This window comes from Equus caballus, chromosome 4 (assembly GCF_041296265.1).
Source record: "Equus caballus isolate H_3958 breed thoroughbred chromosome 4, TB-T2T, whole genome shotgun sequence".
In the NCBI taxonomy this organism is placed as follows: domain Eukaryota; kingdom Metazoa; phylum Chordata; class Mammalia; order Perissodactyla; family Equidae; genus Equus; species Equus caballus.
In genome coordinates this window covers 35,377,402-35,400,087 of record NC_091687.1, presented here as the reverse complement: position 1 = coordinate 35,400,087, position 22,686 = coordinate 35,377,402, and the positions used below count along the sequence as shown (strand labels likewise).

Sequence of the window (22,686 nt, the reverse complement as noted above, 5' to 3'; positions counted from 1 at the left end):
TGTGTAAGGCAGTGAATAAGAGTAATTCCATTATATATCACACTCCTTCTCAATCTCATTTCTGTGTTACCACTGTCTATTCTTCAATATTCTCTTCTCTTCTGTCTTCTCCCTCTTTCTTTCCTTTATATTCTTGTTTATTTCCTTTTATTGTCTTTTTTCCTTTTTCTTTCCTCAGTTGCTCTCTGATCTTTTGCATTGTTTCTATCTTTTCTGGCTTCAACGATTTAATTTAAGCTTAGTAAAAATATATTACACCTGTATTGCGGTGAGAAGGCTTGGTGGAGGGAGAAAATTTTATAGGTTAGGATTGCTAGCTGCATTAAGAAAGAGAAATCTGTATTCTTTTCTTTATGTCCATCTGTGCACATCCTACATTTAGGACCAATAAAATGGTGTTCCTATTTTCCTTTATATATTTCTTCACAGAAATTATTAAGCAAGCTGTAGTCCCTTTGCAGTGGGACTATAGTATATTTAAACATCCTATAGTTAAATGATCTTCCAATTTTTATAAATTATGTCTTACAAATGATTAAAAAATAAACCTCTGTATTCCCGTCAACTTACTGTGCAGGTAAGCAGATATGCATCATTAAATATAACAGTAGATGTTTAAAGACACTTGTAGTGACCAACTATTGAGAATTTAGATGTTGTCCTAGGATTTTGCTGCAATATGGCTTTTACGCTTTCTTCTTCAGCCTTCACATTACCTTTCTGCCCCACATAGGCCTATAAAGGCGAAGGGAGAGCAAGTCTTTTTTCTTGGCATTAAAACCTTCACCAGAAGTTTTCTGGCCCTTGTGTATGCAGTGTTATCCTCTGAATGGAAGGTTTTGTAGATGACTTTTATTTCCTTGAGTTAGGTGGCTTTCATCCAGCACACATGATGCTTATAGTTGGAGGAGTGGTGCAGCTTTGAATTACTATATTCATTATAACTTTAGTGACTCTCAACCCTAGTTGAATATTGGTATTGCCTCAGAGCTTTTAAAGAATACTTGTGCCTGAGCCCCACACCAGATCAATTAAATCAGAATCTCTGTGGCGAGGAGAGAGCCACTGCTCTCCTAGAGTTGTTAGCTATCTGAGATGCAGTTTAGCAACTGATTCTTCAATAAAACCTCTTTATGACTTTGTTTTCCTAGGGGAAGAAGATGGCTCTCTGTGCCAACAATATAACTGACTTCACAGTAAAGGAAGTGGTGGCAGGGTCAGATGATTACACAGGCTTGGTGGGAGCATATGTATGCCAGTCAACTATTATTCCTTCTGAAAGTAAAGGTTTCCGAGCAGCCTTATCATCACAGTCCATCATTCTGGCAGATACATTTTTAGGTAAGCTTCAGTTGGTTCCTATATGCATACATATATTTATTCTAAAATTATGGTACTGGTAACTTGCCATTGCATTGGTGTTTACCATAGATGATTAAGGCTCACAGGTAATTCTAAATCATCACTTTGTAACACGGTTAAAAAGCCCCTACAAGTGATGTCTATTGATCAATCTCAGGACAAGAATCTTCTGAATTTGTGTATTAACTCATACGTGATAAGAACTTTGCTGAAAGTCTGTGCCTTTCGTCAGATTTTCTAGGAGTTTAAGAGACAGAATAATTTTAAAAACCAAAACTATAAACAAAAGAATAACAGTAAACAAACATAATATAAACCTAAATCATAATATCTGCCACCAGTTTTCATGATCTTTTCTCATACCAGAAGTAAGCTGGTGACAAGTAGCAAAGGTGAATGTGCTAAATTTTATTCCCCACCTGCCCTTTCTGTCTCTGTGATCTGGAAGGTATAGGGAAGTTTTAAGAAGAACTCAGTTCCATGTTTAGTGATTCTTAGGGATAAAGTTCATTACAGCCTCTAGGATGGGGATTAGGAATCTAACAAGGCATATAACTGTCTAACAATTTAACAAGCTTCTTAGGTGATTCTATTGTGCAGCCAGATTTGAGAACCATTGCTATAGACTCTAGAGGAACTTAGCTTTAATTTTCAGCACCAAGGTCAGTTACTGAGCTTGTGCTCAGCATCAGAGCTAGATGTCAGAAGCCAAGATTACTGCTATTGCTTGCATTTTGGCTCTGTCATCATTTTGCCTACAAGAGATGGGAAAAATGCCTTACTTTTAGATTACTTACTTCTAGATTAAACAAATTTTGGAGTTATTTTCAGGAAATTATTTGGGCACAAAAATTTTTGTTTTGTCAAGTATGGCTATATTGAATGTGAATGAAAATCTGTATTAGCAAAATAGCCCAGCTCATTTGACAAAACTCGTCAGAAGAATGAGAATTTTAATAGTAGATTGTTGAAATGTTAAAACTTGGATGGGCTTTAGAAGATCACCTAAATTATTGCGTGCATTTTGCAGATTCAGAACATAAGAATCAGGGAAGTAAAAGTGACTTAAAATTACAAAGCTAGCAAATAGAATCTTTCTTTTTATTCTGGAGACTTTGGAAAGGTTTTGCAGATTCAGAACATAAGAATCAGGGAAGTGAAAGTGACTTAAAATTACAAAGCTAGCAAATAGAATCTTTCTTTTTATTCTGGAGACTTTGGAAAGGTTCTTACTGTTACCATGAATGCATTAATTTAATAAAATATTTCTGGGAAAATGACAGCATCAAAGTAAAGTTATTTTCTATTCCGATATACAGAGACTAAATAAACCTAATTTTCCCATATTGCTTAATAGTTTCTTTTTTATTGTCATCTAGGAGTGACAGTTGAAACTACATTGCAGAATATTAATATAAAAGAAGATATGTTCCCAGTTCCACCTAGCCAAATACCAGATGTGCATTTCTTTTATAAGTAAGTGAAGATACTGCTTTCCTTGACTATTTTTTTTTTAAAGATTTTATTTTTTCCTTTTTCTCCCCAAAGCCCCCCAGTACATAGTTGTATATTCTTGGTTGTGGGTCCTTCTAGTTGTGGCATGTGGGACGCTGCCTCAGCGTGGTTTGATGAGCAGTGCCATGTCCGCGCCCAGGATTCAAACCAACGAAACACTGGGCCGCTTGCAGCGGAGTGTGCGAACTTAACCACTCGGCCACGGGGCCAGCCCCTCCTTGACTATTTTTTTAATCAAAAGAATGTCACTTCAGGGTGCCTATCGTAGTGGCTTACACTTAATAGATAATCAGTAAGTGGTTCCTAAATGAAAGACTTAGTAAAAAGTGGGAAACATGGACTATTTTGAAAGCATTATGTAATTTATCTCATATAATCTTTTAAATTAGGCAGTAAAGAGACTCTACTTCATTGTCTAAGCAGTGATTTCTTTTTGTAATTCACACATCAAAACATCATTCTAAGTAGATATGACCTCTATTCCTTAAAACTTTTTTTAATCATAATTTTGATTATAATTACAACAGCTTTATTGAATACCTCGGTGATAGCTTATCATTTTACCTGGGAAAACAATCAACTTTTCACAGACAGTGAAAGTAAATGAGCTCAGTTTGTATTAAAATTCTAAATTAGTAAACTCTGATACATTTTTATTTTTCATTTGCTCGTAGAGTGTGGAAGTAATCATACACAGGACGTTTTGTCTTTGTCATCTGTGTCATGGCTGTTTTGTAAAACGACATTTGCCTTACAACAGGTCTTCTACAACTACAACCTCCTGTGTTAATGGCCGATCAACCGCTGTGAAAATCAGATGTAATCCTGCTAAACCAGGAGCAGGAGTGCTTTCAGTCCCCAGGTATTCTTATCTCTAGATGATTATTCCACATTTGTACTTATTATGAGGAAGCAAAACTCTCCAGAATCTGACTGTTTTAAAACATATTCTCTATGGATGTAAAGCAGAAAGAGAAAAGAATATGTCGGTTTTGTTGTAGGGTTGTGCTGAGTGCCTTTCAAGAGGAATAGGTCCATGCCCAATCCTAGTACTTCCCAAGCTCCTCAATGACCTATTCTCGTCCTGTTTGCCTGAGTGTCTAATTCTCTTGAAAATTACTTAAGTAATACTTAATTATACTGTTTGTATCCTTGTATTTATTCTTACTGTTTAGGCTTAAGTTCCTTGAGAGCTGGATTAGGAACTTTCCTAGATTGTAGTTCTTTAATAATTAACTATCTTGGTGATCTAGATTAAGTGATATAACCTCTGAGTTACAGTTTCTTTTTCTGTAAGTGGATGTGGGCCAGGGTAGATAATTTGTACAATCCATTTCCAGCTCTTCAGTTTTCTGATTAATGGTGGCAGGCTCACTAAGGTAGAGTCTGACCTGTAGAATATACATAATACAATTCATCTAATTTATTGGCATTGAGGCAACAGCTCTCCACAGGCCAGATCTGATTAATACAGGCCACATTGGGTGGGAACACTAGGAGAAAGTAAGTGATTTCATAGACTAAGAGAACTATCAACTTAAATAAAGCCTGCTTTCATGGCATGAGTGACACTTAAATGTCTGATGATTTTTATTTTTCACAGTTATTCATTGTTTTGTATATAGATAATTTATTTCCAGGCTTTTTAGGGTTAAGGTACTTTTAAATCACAGTATGGTTTGCAGATTTTTTTCCATCAAGGTAGCAAAAGTATATATTTTTAAAAAGAAAATGAGTTTCACAATACCCTTGAGAGATTTTAAACTACCCTGCTTATGTGATATCAGGATTGGGAATCAGTGGTCTAAGCAATGCTTCACCTTCTTGGGCTTCTTAAAAATAGTTACAGTGGTAACATGGTATTGTGGGCTTATTAGGGGCATAAAGGCACACTACTATTAACCTCTACCAACTATGTTTCTCTGGTTTTCATATATCTACGAATTAATTTTTCTTTTCACCTTTTCAAGGTGAGAGAATAATGTGATGAGAGGAGTACATAATAAAAGGTAATAGATATCAGTGAAAGACTCAGAGGGAGTCTGATGCTCACAGGCATAGCATGGTGAAGGATCCCTATGCCAGCATTGAAGCTGGAGTCAAGGCAGCAAACCACACTTTCTTTACAGAAGGTGTGTTCAAAGATTTCTTCATCATTCTCCCATATCCCATAAAAGAGCCTTGAGTTCAGATGCTTCTTCTGTTTACTGTAGCATAGCAGAGGTCATTTTTTGGACCTTGCAGATAACCTCTCAGGGTCTAGCCTCTAGGAGCCTACCTTGATGGCTTCCAAAGCTGCTGCCAGGTTTCTGACTCAAACAGATAATGTTACTAAACATTAGGTCTGTCCTTTAGAAAACGTATCACTCTAACTCTCCCAAGTTGGGTTCTGATGTTTTAATGTAACAAAAAAAATAGTCTCATGATGTTAAATGATGACATCTAGAAACTGAGTTTTTCCTTGGAGGAGAGGATAAGTTAAGTTTCTCCTTTGACCTCTAGCACTTTTTTTCTGTTTAGGGAACTTAACTGTCCTTGCCAGGGTTTCTCAAGATCATCGGCGGCAGAACACCTTGGAGTGTCAACTTTAAAATAGATTTCTGAGCCTTCCCTAAAACCGAAAGAATCTCTGAGTGTTGAGCACAGGAATTTTATTAAAAACACAAAGACAATTCTGGAGCATATTAAAATTTGAGAACCATTAGTCTTAACCAACATTTTGGAGATTTGGCTTATTTTTTTCTGAGACAGATTCTCCAACATTGTTCTGCGTTTTAGTTTTCTGAAAAGCTAATTTAAAATGGCATGGTCTACAAGGTGGAATCCTTCACCCATATTCAGATACAATTTTATTTATAATTATGATGCACACTGAAGTTTGAGGACCACTGCATTAGGGAATTGCTGGAACCTCACAGCCTAAATGTGCAGGCCTTGTTCTTTCTTGACTCAATTTCCAATAAGGCCACAAGGGGGAGCTCTAGGATCACAACATGAAAAACAGCAGCTGGGCCTGAAATAATTAGAGTTTTTTTAGCTATAGGACTGAATAAAGATTTCCTACTAACAGTATAGAAATGTTAACAGAGCCAGGTTTCTTGGGCTACTTTTGAAGAGGACTTACTTTGCATTTTTTTTGGAGCTTTAATTCTCTGGGAGAGAGAGGAAGGTGCTAACCATGCACTTGCCTTGAGAAGTCTCATATGCTGACCAAGAGGTCTCACAAGAGAGCCTTTGGGAGTTCAGAAAAGATGCTACTTCCAGGAATTCTCCTCTCTTGGCTGAGAATCTTGGGCAACCAGGCAAAGGTGACTTCAGTAGTAGTAATGTTGTTTGGGACTCTGTATCTTGGTGACCTGGGAAAAAGTCACAAGACCCCTGGCCCTGGGAAAATGAGACTATCTTAACAGAAAGTGAATGGGACAGGAGAAAAGGGAAAATATGTGTTTTCTGTGTATCTCATGAAATTTAGAGGGAGCAGCAAAGCATCCGGGCTGCCTACTAGTCTGCAATTGGAAACTCCACCTGTCTGTTTTGTCTGGCAAACACAGTTGGTTTCTAATTCCATAAAATGTCTGGAGGGTGTGAGACATTTTAGATAAAAACTTAACAGCATGATGTCTGTGGCAGATGAAATCTGAGAGCTGGAGTGGACTTTTGAGATTATCTGGTGAAGTTTGCACCTTGGCCAGAGGATAAATTGCTACCACAATAGATCACTAATACCCTAGATAGATCCCCTCCCAGCCTCTGCCTGAAAGGCTTCCCAAACCTCTAATCACGATCCTAGGTAGTTAGAGGAATTGAAGGTTCTGCTTTCATTTGGAAAAATTTAGACCTAACCATCATGTCCAGAGAGCTCTTTCAGGGGGTCGGCCCCGTGGCATAGCGGTTAAGTTCACACACTTTGCTTCGGTGGCCCAGAGTTTGCAGGTTCAGATCCTGGGCACAGACCTATGCACTGCTCATTAAGCCATGCTGTGGTGGTGTCCTACATACAAAAAATAGAGGAAGATTGGCACAGATGTTAGCTCAGGGACAATCTTCCTCACCAAAAAAAACCCCCCAAGAAAAACCAATGTGCTCTTACAAAAACATGAGAAATTTCTGTTAGTGAAAATGTTATAAAAAAGCTGCATTAGAAAATGGGCAGGGGGAACCACTTTTACTCTGATAATGGAGATGGCATAGCACATTAGAGATCCCTGAGGCAGACCCATTTCCTTTACACAGTAAGAAGCGCTGAGGACCCAGCTGCATAGCAATGGAGTAGCACAGTCAAGATGGAATGATTTCCTGTGTCTATTCTGTTCTTGCCGTCATGTTTTCATCTTGCCTTTTTTTTGTGTATGTGTGAGGAAGATTGTCCCTGAGCTAACGTCTGTGCCAATTGTCCTCTACTTTTGTATGTGGAATGCCACCACAGCATGGCTTGACAAGCAGTATGTAGGTCTGTACCCAGTATCCAAACCCGCCAGACCTGGGCCACCAAAGTGGAGCCTGTGACCTTAACTACTGTGCCACTGGGCTGGCCCTTCATCTTGCCATCTTTTTCCCTCCAATTCCTCATAGGCAAAGATTTGCAAAGATGCACACTAAGCAAAGAGGCAAATAATCTTGTTTATCCAAGGAGTAATGCAACTGATCTGGAAGTTATTAGTGCCTTCTTAAAAGTGAGTCATTACTCCTCAAACAGAGTCTTCTTTATTAATGTTATGAGTTAGAGGAAAATCATCAATTATTCTCTCTTTTCTCTCTCTCTCTCAATTTATGACTATATTTAATTGCTTGGATAGTTTATAGATCAGTCTAAAACTGTTTTGCCAAAACCTCCTTCAAAATCCGAATTGCTCTTCCTTATAAACCTGGGCTCTGAGATGCTGTATCCACAGAAGGGATGCTTCATGCTTCTGCCTTGATAGGCGAATATGCCGGAGTTTGTTCCGGGCCCTGATTTGGAGTGTCTCTATCAAAGTCATCAGTTCTCTTGGGTGCTAGTGTAGTGCTTTCTTTGTAGTGTAGGGGAAGAACTGTTCAAACTAAAAAGTCTATCCATTTTAAGTTAAGAGCCAGAGAATAATGATTGGTTAAATGGGTCCCTTGTTTTCTTTTTCCTCTGCACTAGTTATGGGAAGATAGTAGACATCTAAATCTTACGAGTTAAATTAAAAAGGCACTAGAACACAAAAGATTAAAACCAGATATGTTCTTAGAACATTAAGAAGTAAGGAGGCATGTAAAATGAGCGTGAGTGAAAACAACTGAGAGCCATTATGATCAAGGAATGGAAAAACTAATACAGAATTGTTAAGATTATACAATTTGAACATTAATGAGTAATCTTCAGATATAAAAATATTGCAAAACAGTCATAAGGTTTTAGGATAAATTTTGAAATAGGAATGATAGTTTTATAACTTTGACAGAATTTTATTTAGCTGAAGAAGATACAGAATCTATAGATATAAGGGACTAGGGAGTGTCAGTTAATGTAGTTTGTCCAGGTCTTGATCAGATGCTGGCTATTGGTAATTAACCCAGGGTAGCTTGAGAAAGGGAGAATGTTTTCAGGAGACTGGTAGAACTTTATATCTCTGGACCTAAGAGCTGTGGGTCAAAAAATTTTATGTTCAAACTCAGTTGTAAGCGATTTGTATTCGTCAGCCTCAGGGCAGACAAAAGTGGAGCAAGATGCAATGGCGTTTTATGGACCCCACACAAGAAGGCCTTCTACCAAGGGTAAGGCATCCTCAGCAGAGAAAGGTGATGCTAAAGCCAAGGGGAGTCACCAGCAGCAAGTCAGAGAGCATTGCCCATGCCGGAAGATGCCAGTCTGAATGCCCTGAGACTGGGGAATCCCGAGAGACTCACAAAAGCCCCACATGAAAGAAGTCAGCAGCAATAGTACCCTGACACCAAATGATAAATGTTCTAGGCACGCAGGACTTCCCCCCAAATCTCCTGAGACAAACTCCTGAAGGGTCAGAAATGTACTGACAGTTTAGAGGAATTTGTTTGAACTTTGGATTTAAGTGAAGTTTAGGCAAAACGATTTATTTACAAATTTACATTGATTTATTAACTATCCAAACAATTAATATTAGGTTGTGTATTAGGTCATCATAATTCATAAGAAAACAAGATTTTTTTCCATGCATTCATAACATGAGCCAAGTAGATCCTGCTTTAGTTAAGATGATTCATCTAAAAGAAGACACTAATACATCATACCTCAGTCCACTTATCCTCTCAGGAAATGTGTCCCATTTTAGAATCTAAGACCTAACTTCCTTAAAAAAGATTCATCTGAATTCTTACACATTGCCAGCACTATGCTGATTTGTAAGGCACTCCCAGTAGCAAAATAAGAAAATGAAAGTCTGAACCTCATTTACTAGTAAAACCAAATCAAGGTCCACCTGGTTGTCCTTTGAATTGATGGTGGTTTCACTACCTCGATTCACAGCACGTCTGGTCATCTTATAGAACTCCAGCCTCACATGTCCCAGCTGTCCATGACCGTGAACTGTCTCTGCAAACGTTTACTCACTGGTTTCCCTGGTGACCGAGTAAACCCAAAGTTGTGAAAGAAACACAGTTAGTGACACCTTTAGAAAGCTGTGAGGAAGGAGAGGAGATGACAGTGACACAGGTCATCAAAGGAAAAAGTATTTCATATATTTGGCAATAAAGTGTTTATCTTGCTGTTTGCTTTTTTGTTCTTCTCTTAGCAGGAGAAAGTATTTTTTGTTTTTTTCTGCTTGCGTCTTTTTTCTATTTTTGTTTTATATATATGCACTATTGAAATTGTTACTGCTTTATACATCCCTGTCATTTCATAGGAAAAGGCCTGATTCAAACTGTACAATGTATGTTTATAACAAAGAATCAAATTTGAATGTTCCACATTTTAAATGAATCATTGAGTTAAAAAAATTAAAGAATTGATTCTAAACTAAATTACTTTTAACCTAAGAGTATCTTTTAAAAAGCAAATTCTACCAAGGAAAGACACTGAATCGTTGTAGTGTTTTGACACCTAATGGCAGCTTTATAAATTATATCAATGTCTTGATTTTTTTTCCGTTTCTGTAGTTCTGCCGATTCTAGAAGGTGATGTGCATTGTTCATGGTCATTTACAATGCTTTAAACGCTCCTAAATTGTTCTCTCGTTCTACCCTCGATACCCACTCTGTGAAGACAGTATAGTAGAAATTCTACTTCTGACAAATTACAAAAATGAAACAATGGGGAGGGGGGTTGAGTCACTTGTGGAAAAAAACGCACAATCTGAAACAATTATTTGGAAGTCCAGTTAGAATGGTGACCCACGTCTTCTCTCCAGGGCTTTTTGCAACTTTGATTAATTTTCTTTTCTTTTTCATCTGTTGAGTTCTTTCTTCTCAAACTTTAGCAGACTTTCTTTTTATTTTCCCAAGATAAACAGTCCCCCTCTCCTTTCAAACGTCTCTGTGTTGGAAAGATAAAATAGAAAATAATTTGAGCAGAAGAGATGTCAGCAGGAAAGGATTTTGGTAATTTCTGCTAAATGATCAGAAAAGTATAATTACTTTTAAAGTTGCAAATCATTGTTATGCAAATAATACTTCTGTTTTTGAAGAGTTTTTCTAACAGGTAACCCAATTTTTTTCAAAAGAGCAATTTTGAGTTGCTTTTACTGATCTGAAAAGTAGAAAGTAAGGATGATTTTTTAAGTGGCATGATTTTCATCTATTATTATATCTATTATATTAGATATCTGTTATATCTATTATGCTTAAAAAAAATCTCTCTTGGCATCTCAGTCTGCATTTACCCATATTCCCTTTTTACAGACCGAGAAATTAAGGCAGCTAAGAGTGAAGCTATTTTTCCAGAGAGTCGCCTTTCACCCTGTTCTTGGCTCTGACAGTGCTAGGCCTCTGTTCTGAAGCCTATTGTAAAGCAATTTGCTTTTATTTCCATCCCTCCCATGTCTATGTAGTCTACAGAATGCAGACACTCGGAAAGGATAGGCATGTAAGAAGGCAGTCACAATTTTAGGCACATAGATTTATTTTAGTGTTCATCTTCTAGGGTATCTTAGGATATATTTAGCTAACTAAGAGTATGAAACTTTACTTTGCTGGTAGATTGAAAATTATAGTTGTGGACTGTGTATAATCAGAAAGGCATTTGAAGCGAAAACTTAAAAAGGGGTGTTTTTCGAATTCTCCCTGTTATTGTGTGTCTATCTTTTTGCTATAAATGTACTCAGAACCAGCTAAGGACTGAAGGAGATTTTTAAGGCAATGCCCTATATCTACACAGCTTGACTTAAGGGAAGTGTAGTAGACAAATTAAGAGAACAATATTCCCCTGGTTTTAATGAATTCATGAACAAAAACAGCCATTCTCATTAGATCCTTTCCAAATAGCTTCTTACTCCAGTCAGTACGGATTCTGTGTGCAGTAACAGCTGGTTAATTTTTGAGCTCTGCTGTGGTTATGTGTCCCTAAAACGAAAGAGGTAAGTTGATACAATAAGCCCAGCCACCAGAAGGCAGGGTTTCAAAAAGTCTCTGTTCAGGCCCTGCCTGGTGGTTGGTTCAGTGCGATCCTGCACCTGTGTGTAAGCTGCATCCATCATCTCCGAATGGTGAAGATAACTACCTCACAACGGAAGTCATCCTCAGGGCAAGGAAACCCAGGAATGCAAAGCTGTTGGCATCACTGGGCTGTGTGTTGACCTGACGTTTGTTTGTTTTTTCACTTTAGGCAATTTTGTTTTCACGTCTTTCCCCCAGCCTCTAGACCATCGTCCTGTACGTCATTCTATTCCCTGCAGCACCTCACTACTCACATTACCCCAAATAGAAATCGCCCCTCCCTTCCCCACCTAGTTCCTGCTGTGTGCCTCCTGCTCACTCACGGCCTCTGGATGCCCCTGCAAGTGACCTGTTGTGATTTCCTTCCAATTCATTTGCCATTTCATCCTCTTGGCAGGCATTCCCTGCTTTCCTCCCCTCTATTCTGGCTAATGCCTACTGAATATTCTAGACTTGTCTTAGACGTCACTTCCACCCAGAAGCCTTCCCAGAGCTTTGTTTGTCATTGTCTGCGTCTCTCCCTTAAATTTTTAAAAAATAGCTTTTATAGAGATATAATTCACATACCGTGCAATTCACTGATTTAAGGTATACAATTCAATGGTTATTAGTATTATCAAAAGTTCAGAAATAGCAGAAGTAAAACCAATGAATCAGTGAAGTAGTAATTAGTACACGTTTATTGTACATATACCAAAAAGCCAGTTCGTAAACCAGAAGCACTCAAATCAAAGCATGGAATGAGGCTCAAAGACATATTTTTTGTAAAGCAGCTTAAATAGTAGGAGGGCAGTGACTGTTTATTCCTCACAGTGATTGGTCATACTATTAGAAGTTTCTTAAATTATAGGGAATTGGTTACAGGTTACCTCATATCAGTTTTGGCAAACAGTTTAAATTTTGCTTATGATTTCCAGAGGTGTAAGCAAGAAATGACCTAGGTTAAGAGTTAGTCTTGCAAAATAAACTAAATTAAGCTTTGCTTATATGACTAAACTGGTTTTGTCTGCTCAGGGAATTTCCAAGACTGGTCTCCTTTTGTTTTTGATTTTAAGTGTGTATTCACAGGTATGTGCAACCATTACCATGATAGTCAATTTTAGAACTTTTTCGTCACCTCAAAAAGAAACTGCGTACCCTTTTGCTATCACCTCCCTATACACTAGCCCCATTTTCAGCCCTCAGCAACCGCTAATCTATGTTCTGTTTCTATAAATTTCCCTGTTCTGGACTTTCATATGAATAGCATCATGTACTGTGAGGAGGTTTTGAATGACTTCTTTGATTTAGCATTCTGTTTTCAAGGTTCATCCAAATTGGGGCATGTATCAGTACTGCATTCCCCTTTATGGCTGAGTAATGTTCCATTGTAGGGATATACTATATTTGTTTTTCATTTATATACTACATTTTGTTAGTGTTTCATTCATTCATTTGTTTGTTGATGGACATTTGGGTTGTTTCCTCCATTTGACTGTAATGAGTAATACTGCTATGAACATTCATGTAAAAGTTTTAATGTAGACATATGTTTTCATTTCTTTTGGGTATTTACCTAGGAGTGTAATTGCTGGATTATTCGGTAGTTCTATGTTTAATTGTCTGAGGAGCGGCCAGATTCTTCCAAAGCAGCAGTGCCATTTTACAATCCCATCAGCAGAGTGTGAGGATTCCAATTTTTCCACATCCTCGCAACTCTTATTATCTTTTTGATTCTAGCCACCCTAGTAGATGCAAAGTGTTATCTCATTGTGGTTTTGTCTCCTGTAGATTTTTTTTCATGTGTTCGTCAGCATCCACACATTACCTCCTAGTATGCAGTAGTCACTCAACTGTTGATTGGACTGGATTGATTCTGTTACAAAAGCTGCCATTTTTGTTGTTGTTTTCATTTTTGATTTCAGCAAGTGCCCAGCAGGTACGTGTGATGGATGTGCGTTCTATTTCCTGTGGGAGAGTGCCGAAGCTTGCCCTCTGTGCACAGAGCATGACTTCCATGAGATTGAGGGAGCCTGTAAGAGAGGATTTCAGGTAAGGTGAAAACCTATCTAAGCAGAACTGTCATTGAAGATATATTGGTTAGTCTGGCATCACTTACATCATAGAAACTCAGGTTCAGAACCATGGCTAAAGCTTATAGTTAACTTAATGTGACCTTAATATGGATTTCAATCAAATTTGGTAGCTAAACTCCCATCTGCTGGCGTAGCTGAAGATGTGCACTGGGATTGGGGTAAATGAATTATGGCAAGGGAGTTGTAGGCTGTGAATATTTACATGGATTATGAAGAAATGATATTATTAAGCCAACATCTGACGTGTGCAATTGTAAGTGTAAAAGATGGATATGGTATAACTGACTCAGCACAATGGCATGGCTAAAGAGTAAAGCATATACATACGTATGTAATCAAGGTCCTACTCTATATTTTCTCTGCAATCATTTGTTTGCTTATTTTTAAAAAAATAAAGTTGGAATTCTATTGTATATATTTTTTGTTTCCTTTTTACTCTTAATATATTTCCTTTGTCATTAAATATTTTTCTGAAAACATAATTTTTAGTTATGACAAATATCCTATTTATATAATTTGGGATTTAATAATTCCTCATCCTTGAACATTTGAGAAAAAATTGAAAACACTCTTTTTGTAAATAACTCTGAAATGAACATCCTTACTGGAAATTTGAATATTTCCTTAGAGTTTATTACTAGAAGGGGATTAATTGGATCCTAGGAGATGGACATTTTCAAGGTTCTTGATACACATTATTAAATTGCTTTGCTTGTATCAGTTTGCACTTCTAATAGTATTTGAGAGCACCTACTTCACTGCACCAACGTAAAGTGGCATCATGTGAAAAACACAAACTTTTCCTCCTTCAAGACTACTTACCACCTCATCCTCCACAGATTCCGTTGAAATGATAGTGAAGAGGCACAGATGAGAATAAACTAATACCAGTGATGGAAACCCTATGGGAGAGTGAGCATCAGAGAATCAGAGCTTCCAGTGGATTTCTGAGAGCTGGAAGGTAGACGGGATAGGACTGATCTTCAGGTCAGCATGGAGTGGGGAAGAAGCTGGAGTGCTCATAGAGTAAGAGCATCAGAGAGAGGGAGCTGTTCTGCCCAGGAAAGTCTTGAAGGGCATCTAGTTGGCAAGTTGGAGGGCAAGAATGTGAGAAGAATCAGAATTCCCCCACCGAGTCTCACGCATTCAGTGTATTTGGAAGCAGTAGTATTCACCTCTAGGAAAAAAAAAATAGAGTTTTTTGGTATTTTTTGAAATTTAATGGCAGTGAAACTGTAATAAGAAATATGTTGTACATCAAACCTAGGACACACACACAAACTCAGGCACACAGAGATATGCCTAAAAGTAAAATTGTTTCATGGAACAAGACATTTAATATTTTATGATAAAGCATAAGCATAGAATTAATATACAATATCTTGTTATTAATAATTTAATACAAAATAGTAAAGTCCCCAATAGGCAATGCTAAAACAAAAATTAGGAAATGTTGTATCGAGTTCGTCAAGTATGCTTACCTGTGGACAGCTCATTCAAGTTTAGAGCACGCAGAGGCGGTGCTGCTCCCACATCGAGGGTGCTGTGGAACCAGTTTCTTTTTAACATTTTTAAGTGGGTCAAGGATGAAAATTTCAGGTTCATAAAAAATGGTTTCTTTTTAATCCTCATAATAATGATACAATTTTTATGCTTCACAATGGAAATTTTTCTTTATCTTTTTTCTAAAATTATGATAAACTTATTATTTTATAATCATTTTATTAGAGTAAATGAAAAACTAAGATGCATTCCCTTCTTTGGCCGCTAAGTTTAATTCAAGGGTTTTGAAAAGCTAAATGACCTTTTACCCAAATGTTCTTTAATATTTAATATTTCTCTTCTGAAAGGTAATGACTAGAAGTTGAAGACAGTGAGGTTGCAACAGTGTCTCTAATTTTATCTCATTCAAACTGTCTTCACTGAAAAAGTTCTGTTCAACATGTTATAAGAATGTTAGGAACAGAGAGTTGTGAGGTGATTGTTTTTAAATATTTGTTTTTGCCTCAAGAATAATATCTTTCTCAACCCCTTGATGTGTTTGACATGTTGAAATATATAATTTCCCCCTTTATTTCCAAATTTAATTTGAGAAACACCAAAATCAGTTAAATATGCCCTTCTGTCATACTTGGGTGTCAGTTTTGAAAATATTTCCCAAATGAGATCAAACTTCAATTAAAAAATGTAAATGCCTTTCCTAAGCTCATACACCTTGCAACAACAAACAAATTGGTGTGAGGCAGTCAGTGGGTATGTTTACCTGCAACCTCTGAATAAAATATTTCAAAAAGTCTGCTCTTCAGTGAGCTTCATATAATACAATTGACAACTTTCACTGTGTTTTCCATTATGTCCATGACGAAGGATGGATTTCTTTGGCTGCCAAAAGCTTCATGATGGAGAAAAAGCAGTAATGGCAAAATATTGCTCTGGGTGTCTTTAAATTTTTAATCACTTCACTGATTTTCTGTCCGATTTCTTCCCCCATCCTTTACAATTTTTCACTTTATATTGACTGAGATTGCACGTCTCCAATTCTGTAAATATATCTAATCCAGATTCCTGTGAAGTTTAAATTTACACACTACAAGTCCTCCATATATAGCTGATACAAACTAAAAGAGCTGCACAGCTTGTGATAAAGTGCTCTTATCAGAGTGGACCTCAAAAATCGATATCAGATTCTAAATATATAGTAAGCATTACTTCTAAATGTCATACGGTAGTAAAGATTTCAAGAGATACTATGTTATCACTAAGAGAAATATTTTTAAATTTATCCTCAAATTTATCTCACCTTGTTCACAAAATATCCTTACATGCTGGAAGAATAAATTTTGCAGCTGCAGTGTCAGCTATTTTCATGTTTGCGAGTAACACGTGATTGAATGAAGGGATAAGGCTTTCTAATTCATAGTTATAGAGTGACTAAAAATTTTTTCCAAAGCTTGATGTTTTTTTCTTTAGCAGTTTGAGGAACTTAATGAAAAGTTAAACATTCTGAGTTTACAAGTATTTTTTTTAACTTTGAAGTTTTGACAGTTTGTTTATAAGGCTGTCAGATCTTAGAGCATCCCATTTTCCTTGGGTGTTGCACATTTGAGAAAATAATATAAACTCTTGCTCAGTCTTTTTGTCTTGTGGAATGCACTTCAAATAAAGTCAGTGTTTGCTGACTAGAGCTAACATTTTTGTCTTCATTGTCATTATTTACACTTAGAGATGTAGCACGTGAACTTCAACATGCCTCTTCATTTCCCACCTCATCATTCTTAGAAAAATAACATGACCCATTTTAAAAGTAATTTATTTGCACGAAGTTTCATGAAAATGTTACAGTTGCCATGCACTAAAAAAATTTTCAATTACTAATGTCCTTTCTATAAAACATGCTGAAAGTTCTTATCCAAAACTTGGTTGAAACTTTTCCTCAAAGTAAATGCTGTTCTTCTGCACATCGATCACTTCATGACCAACTGCACAAATGTGTGTGTGTGTATGTATGTACAATAAAATTAAACATTATGGTGTTATCCTTCTGTTGCGGTGTTGATAAAGTAACCAAAGTGCACCAGAAAATTTAATGAGACACAATGAGCAAAAAATTTAATGCCTCGTGTTTTAATATCAATGGATATAATCATCATGCAAATTGGTCACTGTATATGTTGAAATATATGAGGCACCATATGCTGCACTCACATTTTTGCTTCTGATCTATTTGATCTCTTTATTTTTTAAAAAATAATTACTGATTGAGACCCAGTATATTGGTCTTATTATTCACTAGTTAGTTGCAGCTTGCAGTCTGAAAAACATTGTCCTAATAAAATTCACTCGTCTACTTCTGGGAAGCTGAGAGTAAGTACCTCACGTGGGAGCTTTCACAGCGTCCTTATTTTGGCATGGGGAAGGGGGTGCAGGCTGTGTGCCTAACCCCGTGCCAGTCACCACAGCCTGCCAGGCACAGTGCACCTTCATGTCCCTGGTCCAGGGTCTGCTCTTCTACTCAGGGGAGAGGCTTGTTAGGGAAATAGACCTACATGATGGGTAGATGAGACCCATTCCAGTTAAGTGTATTAGACTACTAAGCTTTCATTTAAAAACGTGATTAAGAAATCAGAGATTATCAGAAACTTGAGGAAAATAGCCCAAGTGATGTTTCCAGATGGAGTAACTTTTATTCAGTCTCCTCAGCATGTAGCAAGTCTTCTGATCTGACAATTCACGTTTTTATTGCTTTTTCATTCATTATTTCCTTATTCACTGTCTTCTATGCCTACATCCTCTCTTTCTGGAGCTTCTATTGGATGAATACTGAATCATCCTCTATGCCTATTCTGAATAAAGGGTTAGAAAAACCCTCTCATTCTGAATCTTATTTCTCATGTCATCTTTGTGTGTGTGTTTTTTAAAGGAAACCTTATACGTATGGAATGAACCTAAATGGTGCATAAAAGGAATTTCTTTGCCTGAGAAAAAGTTGTCAACCTGCGAAACAGTTGACTTTTGGCTAAAAGTGGGAGCAGGTGTGGGAGCTTTCACAGCTGTTTTGCTGGTGGCTCTAACTTGCTACTTCTGGAAAAAGAATCAGAAGTAAGTAACCTCACTGGAGTGACTGTATAAGAACTTGAAGATCTCTTTTGTTGTGAAAATTTTAGACTTAACCGTTATATCCAATAGTTTCTCTCAGAGATACAAGAAATTTCTCCTAGTGAAGGAGTTATAGGAAAGGCCTTTAGGAAAGCAAATGGAAATGATTGTTATTCTGGTAATAGAGAGATCATAGAATGTTCAAGATGATTGGATTAGACTCATTTATTAAAGAACAAAGAAAAATGCAGACCCCCTTTAGTCAGGATGGGAGCAGCACTGAGATCAGAAGGCAAATTTTCTCTCTGTGTCTATTATTTATTTTTTTCATGACAACATGCTGTCTTCTTGCCTCATCTTTTCATTTTCAATTTCTTGTGGGCAGATATTTGCAGAGACAGACTAAGTGTATAGGCAAATATCACCTTTGTTTACTCCAGGACTCCCAAATCTGGAGTGGAATATTGAGTCTAACTCTTGAATGTATTTTGATCTGTTATGTGATTTGACTCTTTTAAAATTATTTACATGTCATTGAGCCTGTTAAAATTCTATATTGTAATATCTTGGGATAGTTGTAATATCTGGGGTGGTGAATAGAAAGGAAGGAGTGATATAGAGAAGCAGTAGAGACCAAATCACTTGCCTTTGTGGTATTCTCATCCTTATGAACTAAACTTTGAAAAACTGTACAGTGTATTAGCTTCAAATATTTATAAATTAAGAACATACCTTCACACCTCATGGTTTCTCTTTGTTTTTCAAAAGTTCTTCATAATTCGACAATTTAGTGTAAAATAAGTGATAGAATTAACTGTACTGTGCTGATTCTCTGAAGTCCTGGAAAAGATTTATGAAGGATGTTAGATAAAATGAGAACACATAGTGTATAGCCATAGGTGAAGGAAATTTGTTGGTAGAGCAGCTATCCTACAAGAAAATTTAATGAGCTGGTGTATGACCACCTAAAATGAGAATTTATATTAAACAGCCACTTTCTTTATCTATGTGTTTACCACTACTTAGACTGGAGTACAAATATTCCAAATTAGTAATGACGACTAACTCAAAAGAGTGTGAACTCCCAGCTGCAGACAGTTGTGCTATCATGGAAGGAGAAGACAATGAAGAGGAAGTTGTATATTCCAATAAACAGTCACTACTGGGAAAACTCAAATCCTTGGCAACAAAGGTGAGAGCAGAATGTTAACGTGATATTACTGTGCATTTATAAATTAGGGGCTATATTAACCTAATAGTAGCATTCATGTAAGCCCTGTCATTCAGCATGTCTATAGCTCTGTGGGTATTTATCCAACAAAAATGCTCTTAGAAATACATGAGGATGTGGGGGCCGGCTCCATGGCCGAGTGGTTAAGCTCGCGCGCTTCGCTGCGGCAGCCCAGGGTTCGGATCCTGGGCGCGGACATGGCAGCGCTCGTCAGGCCACGTTGAGACGGCGTCCCACATCCCACAACTAGAAGGACGTGCAGCTAAGATATACAACTGTGTACCGGGGGGGTTTGGGGAGATAAAGCAGAAAAAAAAAAAAGGATTGGCAACAGTTGTTAGCCCAGGTACCAATCCTTAAAAAAAAAAAAAAATGAGGATGTAAATACAAGAATATTCACTGCAGCATTATTTTTGCTGGTTCAAAAGTAGAAATAACCTAACACACCATGAATAAGAAGTTAGATAAGAAATTTCCATATACCAAAGTAATGGAATTCTGTGAAACTCTGCAGTTAAAGCTTGAGATATCTATGCCAATAGGTTCAAGATAAAGTGAAAACAACATGTAGACTATCATATTTCTATTAAATATATGTTTATGTTAGTATTTACATAGCAAACCATTAACAGTAGCTACTTTTTGGAAGTCTTGAACTAATGGAATCTTTAGTCTTTGAAGTAATACATTTTTGTAATATTTGAGTTTTCATGAAGATAATGTATTATTTTATAATATAAAATTTAGGTTAATAAAAGATCTCATTCATTCATACTTTTCTTTTTTGGTTTTTATTTTATAACAAGATTGTTTCACATAGAGAAAATAAAAGTTATATAAACTATTGAGGAATTAAAGGTGCCTTATCAGTTGCCATCACCTTTGTCAGCTTTGAAATGATGACTGTATCCAAACAGATAACATTAAGCCTGAAATATTATTTGTAAACATATTTTGTTGACATTCTTCACTATTGACTTAAAAGATTAGAAAGTACCAGTTTAATCCCACTCAGGATTAAAAATAGAATGACACGGAAGAAAGAAAATGCATTTCAAATAATTTTCAGCAGGAAGGACAAGTGGCAAAAGATTACCCTATTGAGAGTGTTTTAGTAACCATTTTACTCTCCTAATTTAAGTACACAATTATATTATAAAGGATCATTTAAAAATAAAATGAATAAGCCACATTCCCCTTCTACTAATGGGTCTTCAACTTTTCTTTTCTAAGTATGGTGGTTTAGGGAAGGATACTATTGCTATGGAATAACAAATGTATGGTGACTCTCAGGAACTGAGATTTTGCTCTACTTGCAAACTAACAGGTGAAACTGCCACAGTTTTAGGGGCACATTAGAAGACATGAAACTTCTGGTCAGAGACATGGGACAGTTCAGCACTCACAGCAGAAGGACTTGCCAGAGTATCAACATTTATACCAGTTTCCAAGCTCTGCTTCCCACAGGCCTAAGTGAACAGGAGCAAATGACACTTGCACACTCAGTGGCTTGCTTTGGGAACCTGAATCTTTTAGAATGGGCAGTAAGCATGCCTATCCTTTGCTCCAAAGGGAGATATTATTGTTATTTTACCAGACAGGTAGTGTGCCTGTACATTGCTCCAGAGGTAGACACTATTTCCAAGACTGCAAGTATACCTGCCCTTTGCTCTGGAAGGAGATAATATCTTTATCTTCTAAGGCTGCTTTCTATACAAAGATCCTTGAAAAGATAGTCTAGAACAAAGGAGAATCAGTGTCTTTTTCATAAGATGTACAGAAATGCGAGAGAACCATGAGGAATTGTCTCCCAACAAGATCTAAACCTTGTTTCTACATCCTCTTGGCTTCTGGTGAATTTTCCCATTAGTATACCACTCCCTTGACCACTGTGATTAATCTGACTGACTGAGGCTGGGGTCAAACCCAGTCCATGTGCTGCATACAGCATTTAAATAAAGCTACTACCAACAGGACACCAAATAACAAGATGAGACGAACTTGCATTATTAACCTCAACCAAATCTCCAGGGTCCCAGAATCAAATAGCTGAACAAATCCCATAAACCATCAGGGACCACCTTAGAAAGTTAGAGTGGTTTCTCTTTAAGTCCCTGTACTGACCTTTCCACTCAGCCTGAGACCTTTCCACTGGGACTGAGATCTTTTCTCTGTAAGATTCATTTGGAAGAGGGTCAAGGGTATTTTCAAAAATTTTCAGAGACCCAATATATCTCCCACGTTTGTCTACATGGGCCATGGTAGGGGAACTTGGTGAGCAGTGTACTGAACTAAGTGGTCATTATCTTTTTCATCTAGGATGGTGACAATCCAGATACAATAGAATATATTAGTGATTGCACAGACTTTGTCTTGGCCCTCAAGGAGGAAGTATAGGGCAATTATGTCCATAACAATGTATGAACAGTGAGTTGATGTTGACCTGAATGCCTTCACAGGCTGAAGTGGTGTCATTCATTACTTCAGCTAAAGTCAGAGACAATTTTCTACCACCTTTTCTAAGTGAATAACTGCCCATAGGGTGAACGTGAGTAGCTAGTCAGTTATCCTCCAGAAACCTCCTCTGAGTAACCAGGGGTCGTCTCATTTTGAAAAAATCTTTGCAGTTGTTTAAGGGTTACCTGATCTACTGGGGATGTTTCCATAAACAGTTGAATTATGACCACTTATGACCATTCCCAGGGTGTAAGTGCAAGCCACCATGTTTTTAGGAGAGAAGTTAATGCCTGGCTTCTACACAAGAAGTATAGTCCTGAAGGTACACATGGTGCCTTTGGAAAGAAAGTATCACTTACAACTGTTGGGGACACCAAGTGGGACCTACATTACTTAGGCTGCAAAGGTTGACGGTGCCTGTGGCCCCCTTGCTGAGTAGTAAACCTTAGGGTTCCCAATTCTGTGTTTCTTCTTTGTCTTTGGGGAGACTGCTTGAGGGCAGTCAGTTCAACTTTTCCTGTTTTTCCTTGATACAGACTGGGTGCTATTTGTCCATGCCATGGAATGACTGAGCGATGGCAATGGGCATGGAAATGTTGATTGTTGTTATTTTGAGGCAGAAGCTAGGGCCATCCCCTCCCGTTTCTGGTAGTTTTCTCAGTAAATTTAAGGAGAATGACAACCAAATTGTGGTTAGAGAATCTGGTGGGTATGATAGGGCCAATAGTCAGTTAAATTTAAGGCACTTACAACAGTTTTAGAGAGGAACACCAAGGCATTTTCCTTCATAGGAAGGTGGCTCTGAAAAACAAATGATTGTTAGTGTCCTTCCATCCTTCGCACCTCTCAGGGTTTAAGGTA

General features: G+C 37.3%; 1 protein-coding gene across 10 annotated transcripts in view; it reads left to right on the top strand.

The window, feature by feature from the left end:
• The window catches only part of ELAPOR2 (endosome-lysosome associated apoptosis and autophagy regulator family member 2), a 166,430-nt gene that overhangs the window by 132,854 nt on the left and 10,890 nt on the right, over positions 1–22,686 (top strand). For 8 of the 10 annotated variants that reach the window (XR_002807388.2, XR_011438122.1, XM_023639101.2 and 5 more), the window contains 6 exons: positions 1,152–1,341; positions 2,742–2,838; positions 3,638–3,739; positions 13,371–13,497; positions 17,962–18,140; positions 19,164–19,329. Coding sequence is in view for 8 of the 10 variants with exons in the window: in XM_023639101.2 (XP_023494869.1) it covers positions 1,152–1,341; positions 2,742–2,838; positions 3,638–3,739; positions 13,371–13,497; positions 17,962–18,140; positions 19,164–19,329 (861 nt within the window). In the remaining 2 variants the exon portion in view is untranslated. Of the gene's footprint in view, positions 1–1,151; positions 1,342–2,741; positions 2,839–3,637; positions 3,740–13,370; positions 13,498–14,380; positions 14,529–17,961; positions 18,141–19,163; positions 19,330–20,695; positions 20,828–22,686 lie in introns of those variants that run through there. The other 2 variants (XM_070265570.1, XM_070265573.1) reach the window with 2 other exon arrangements.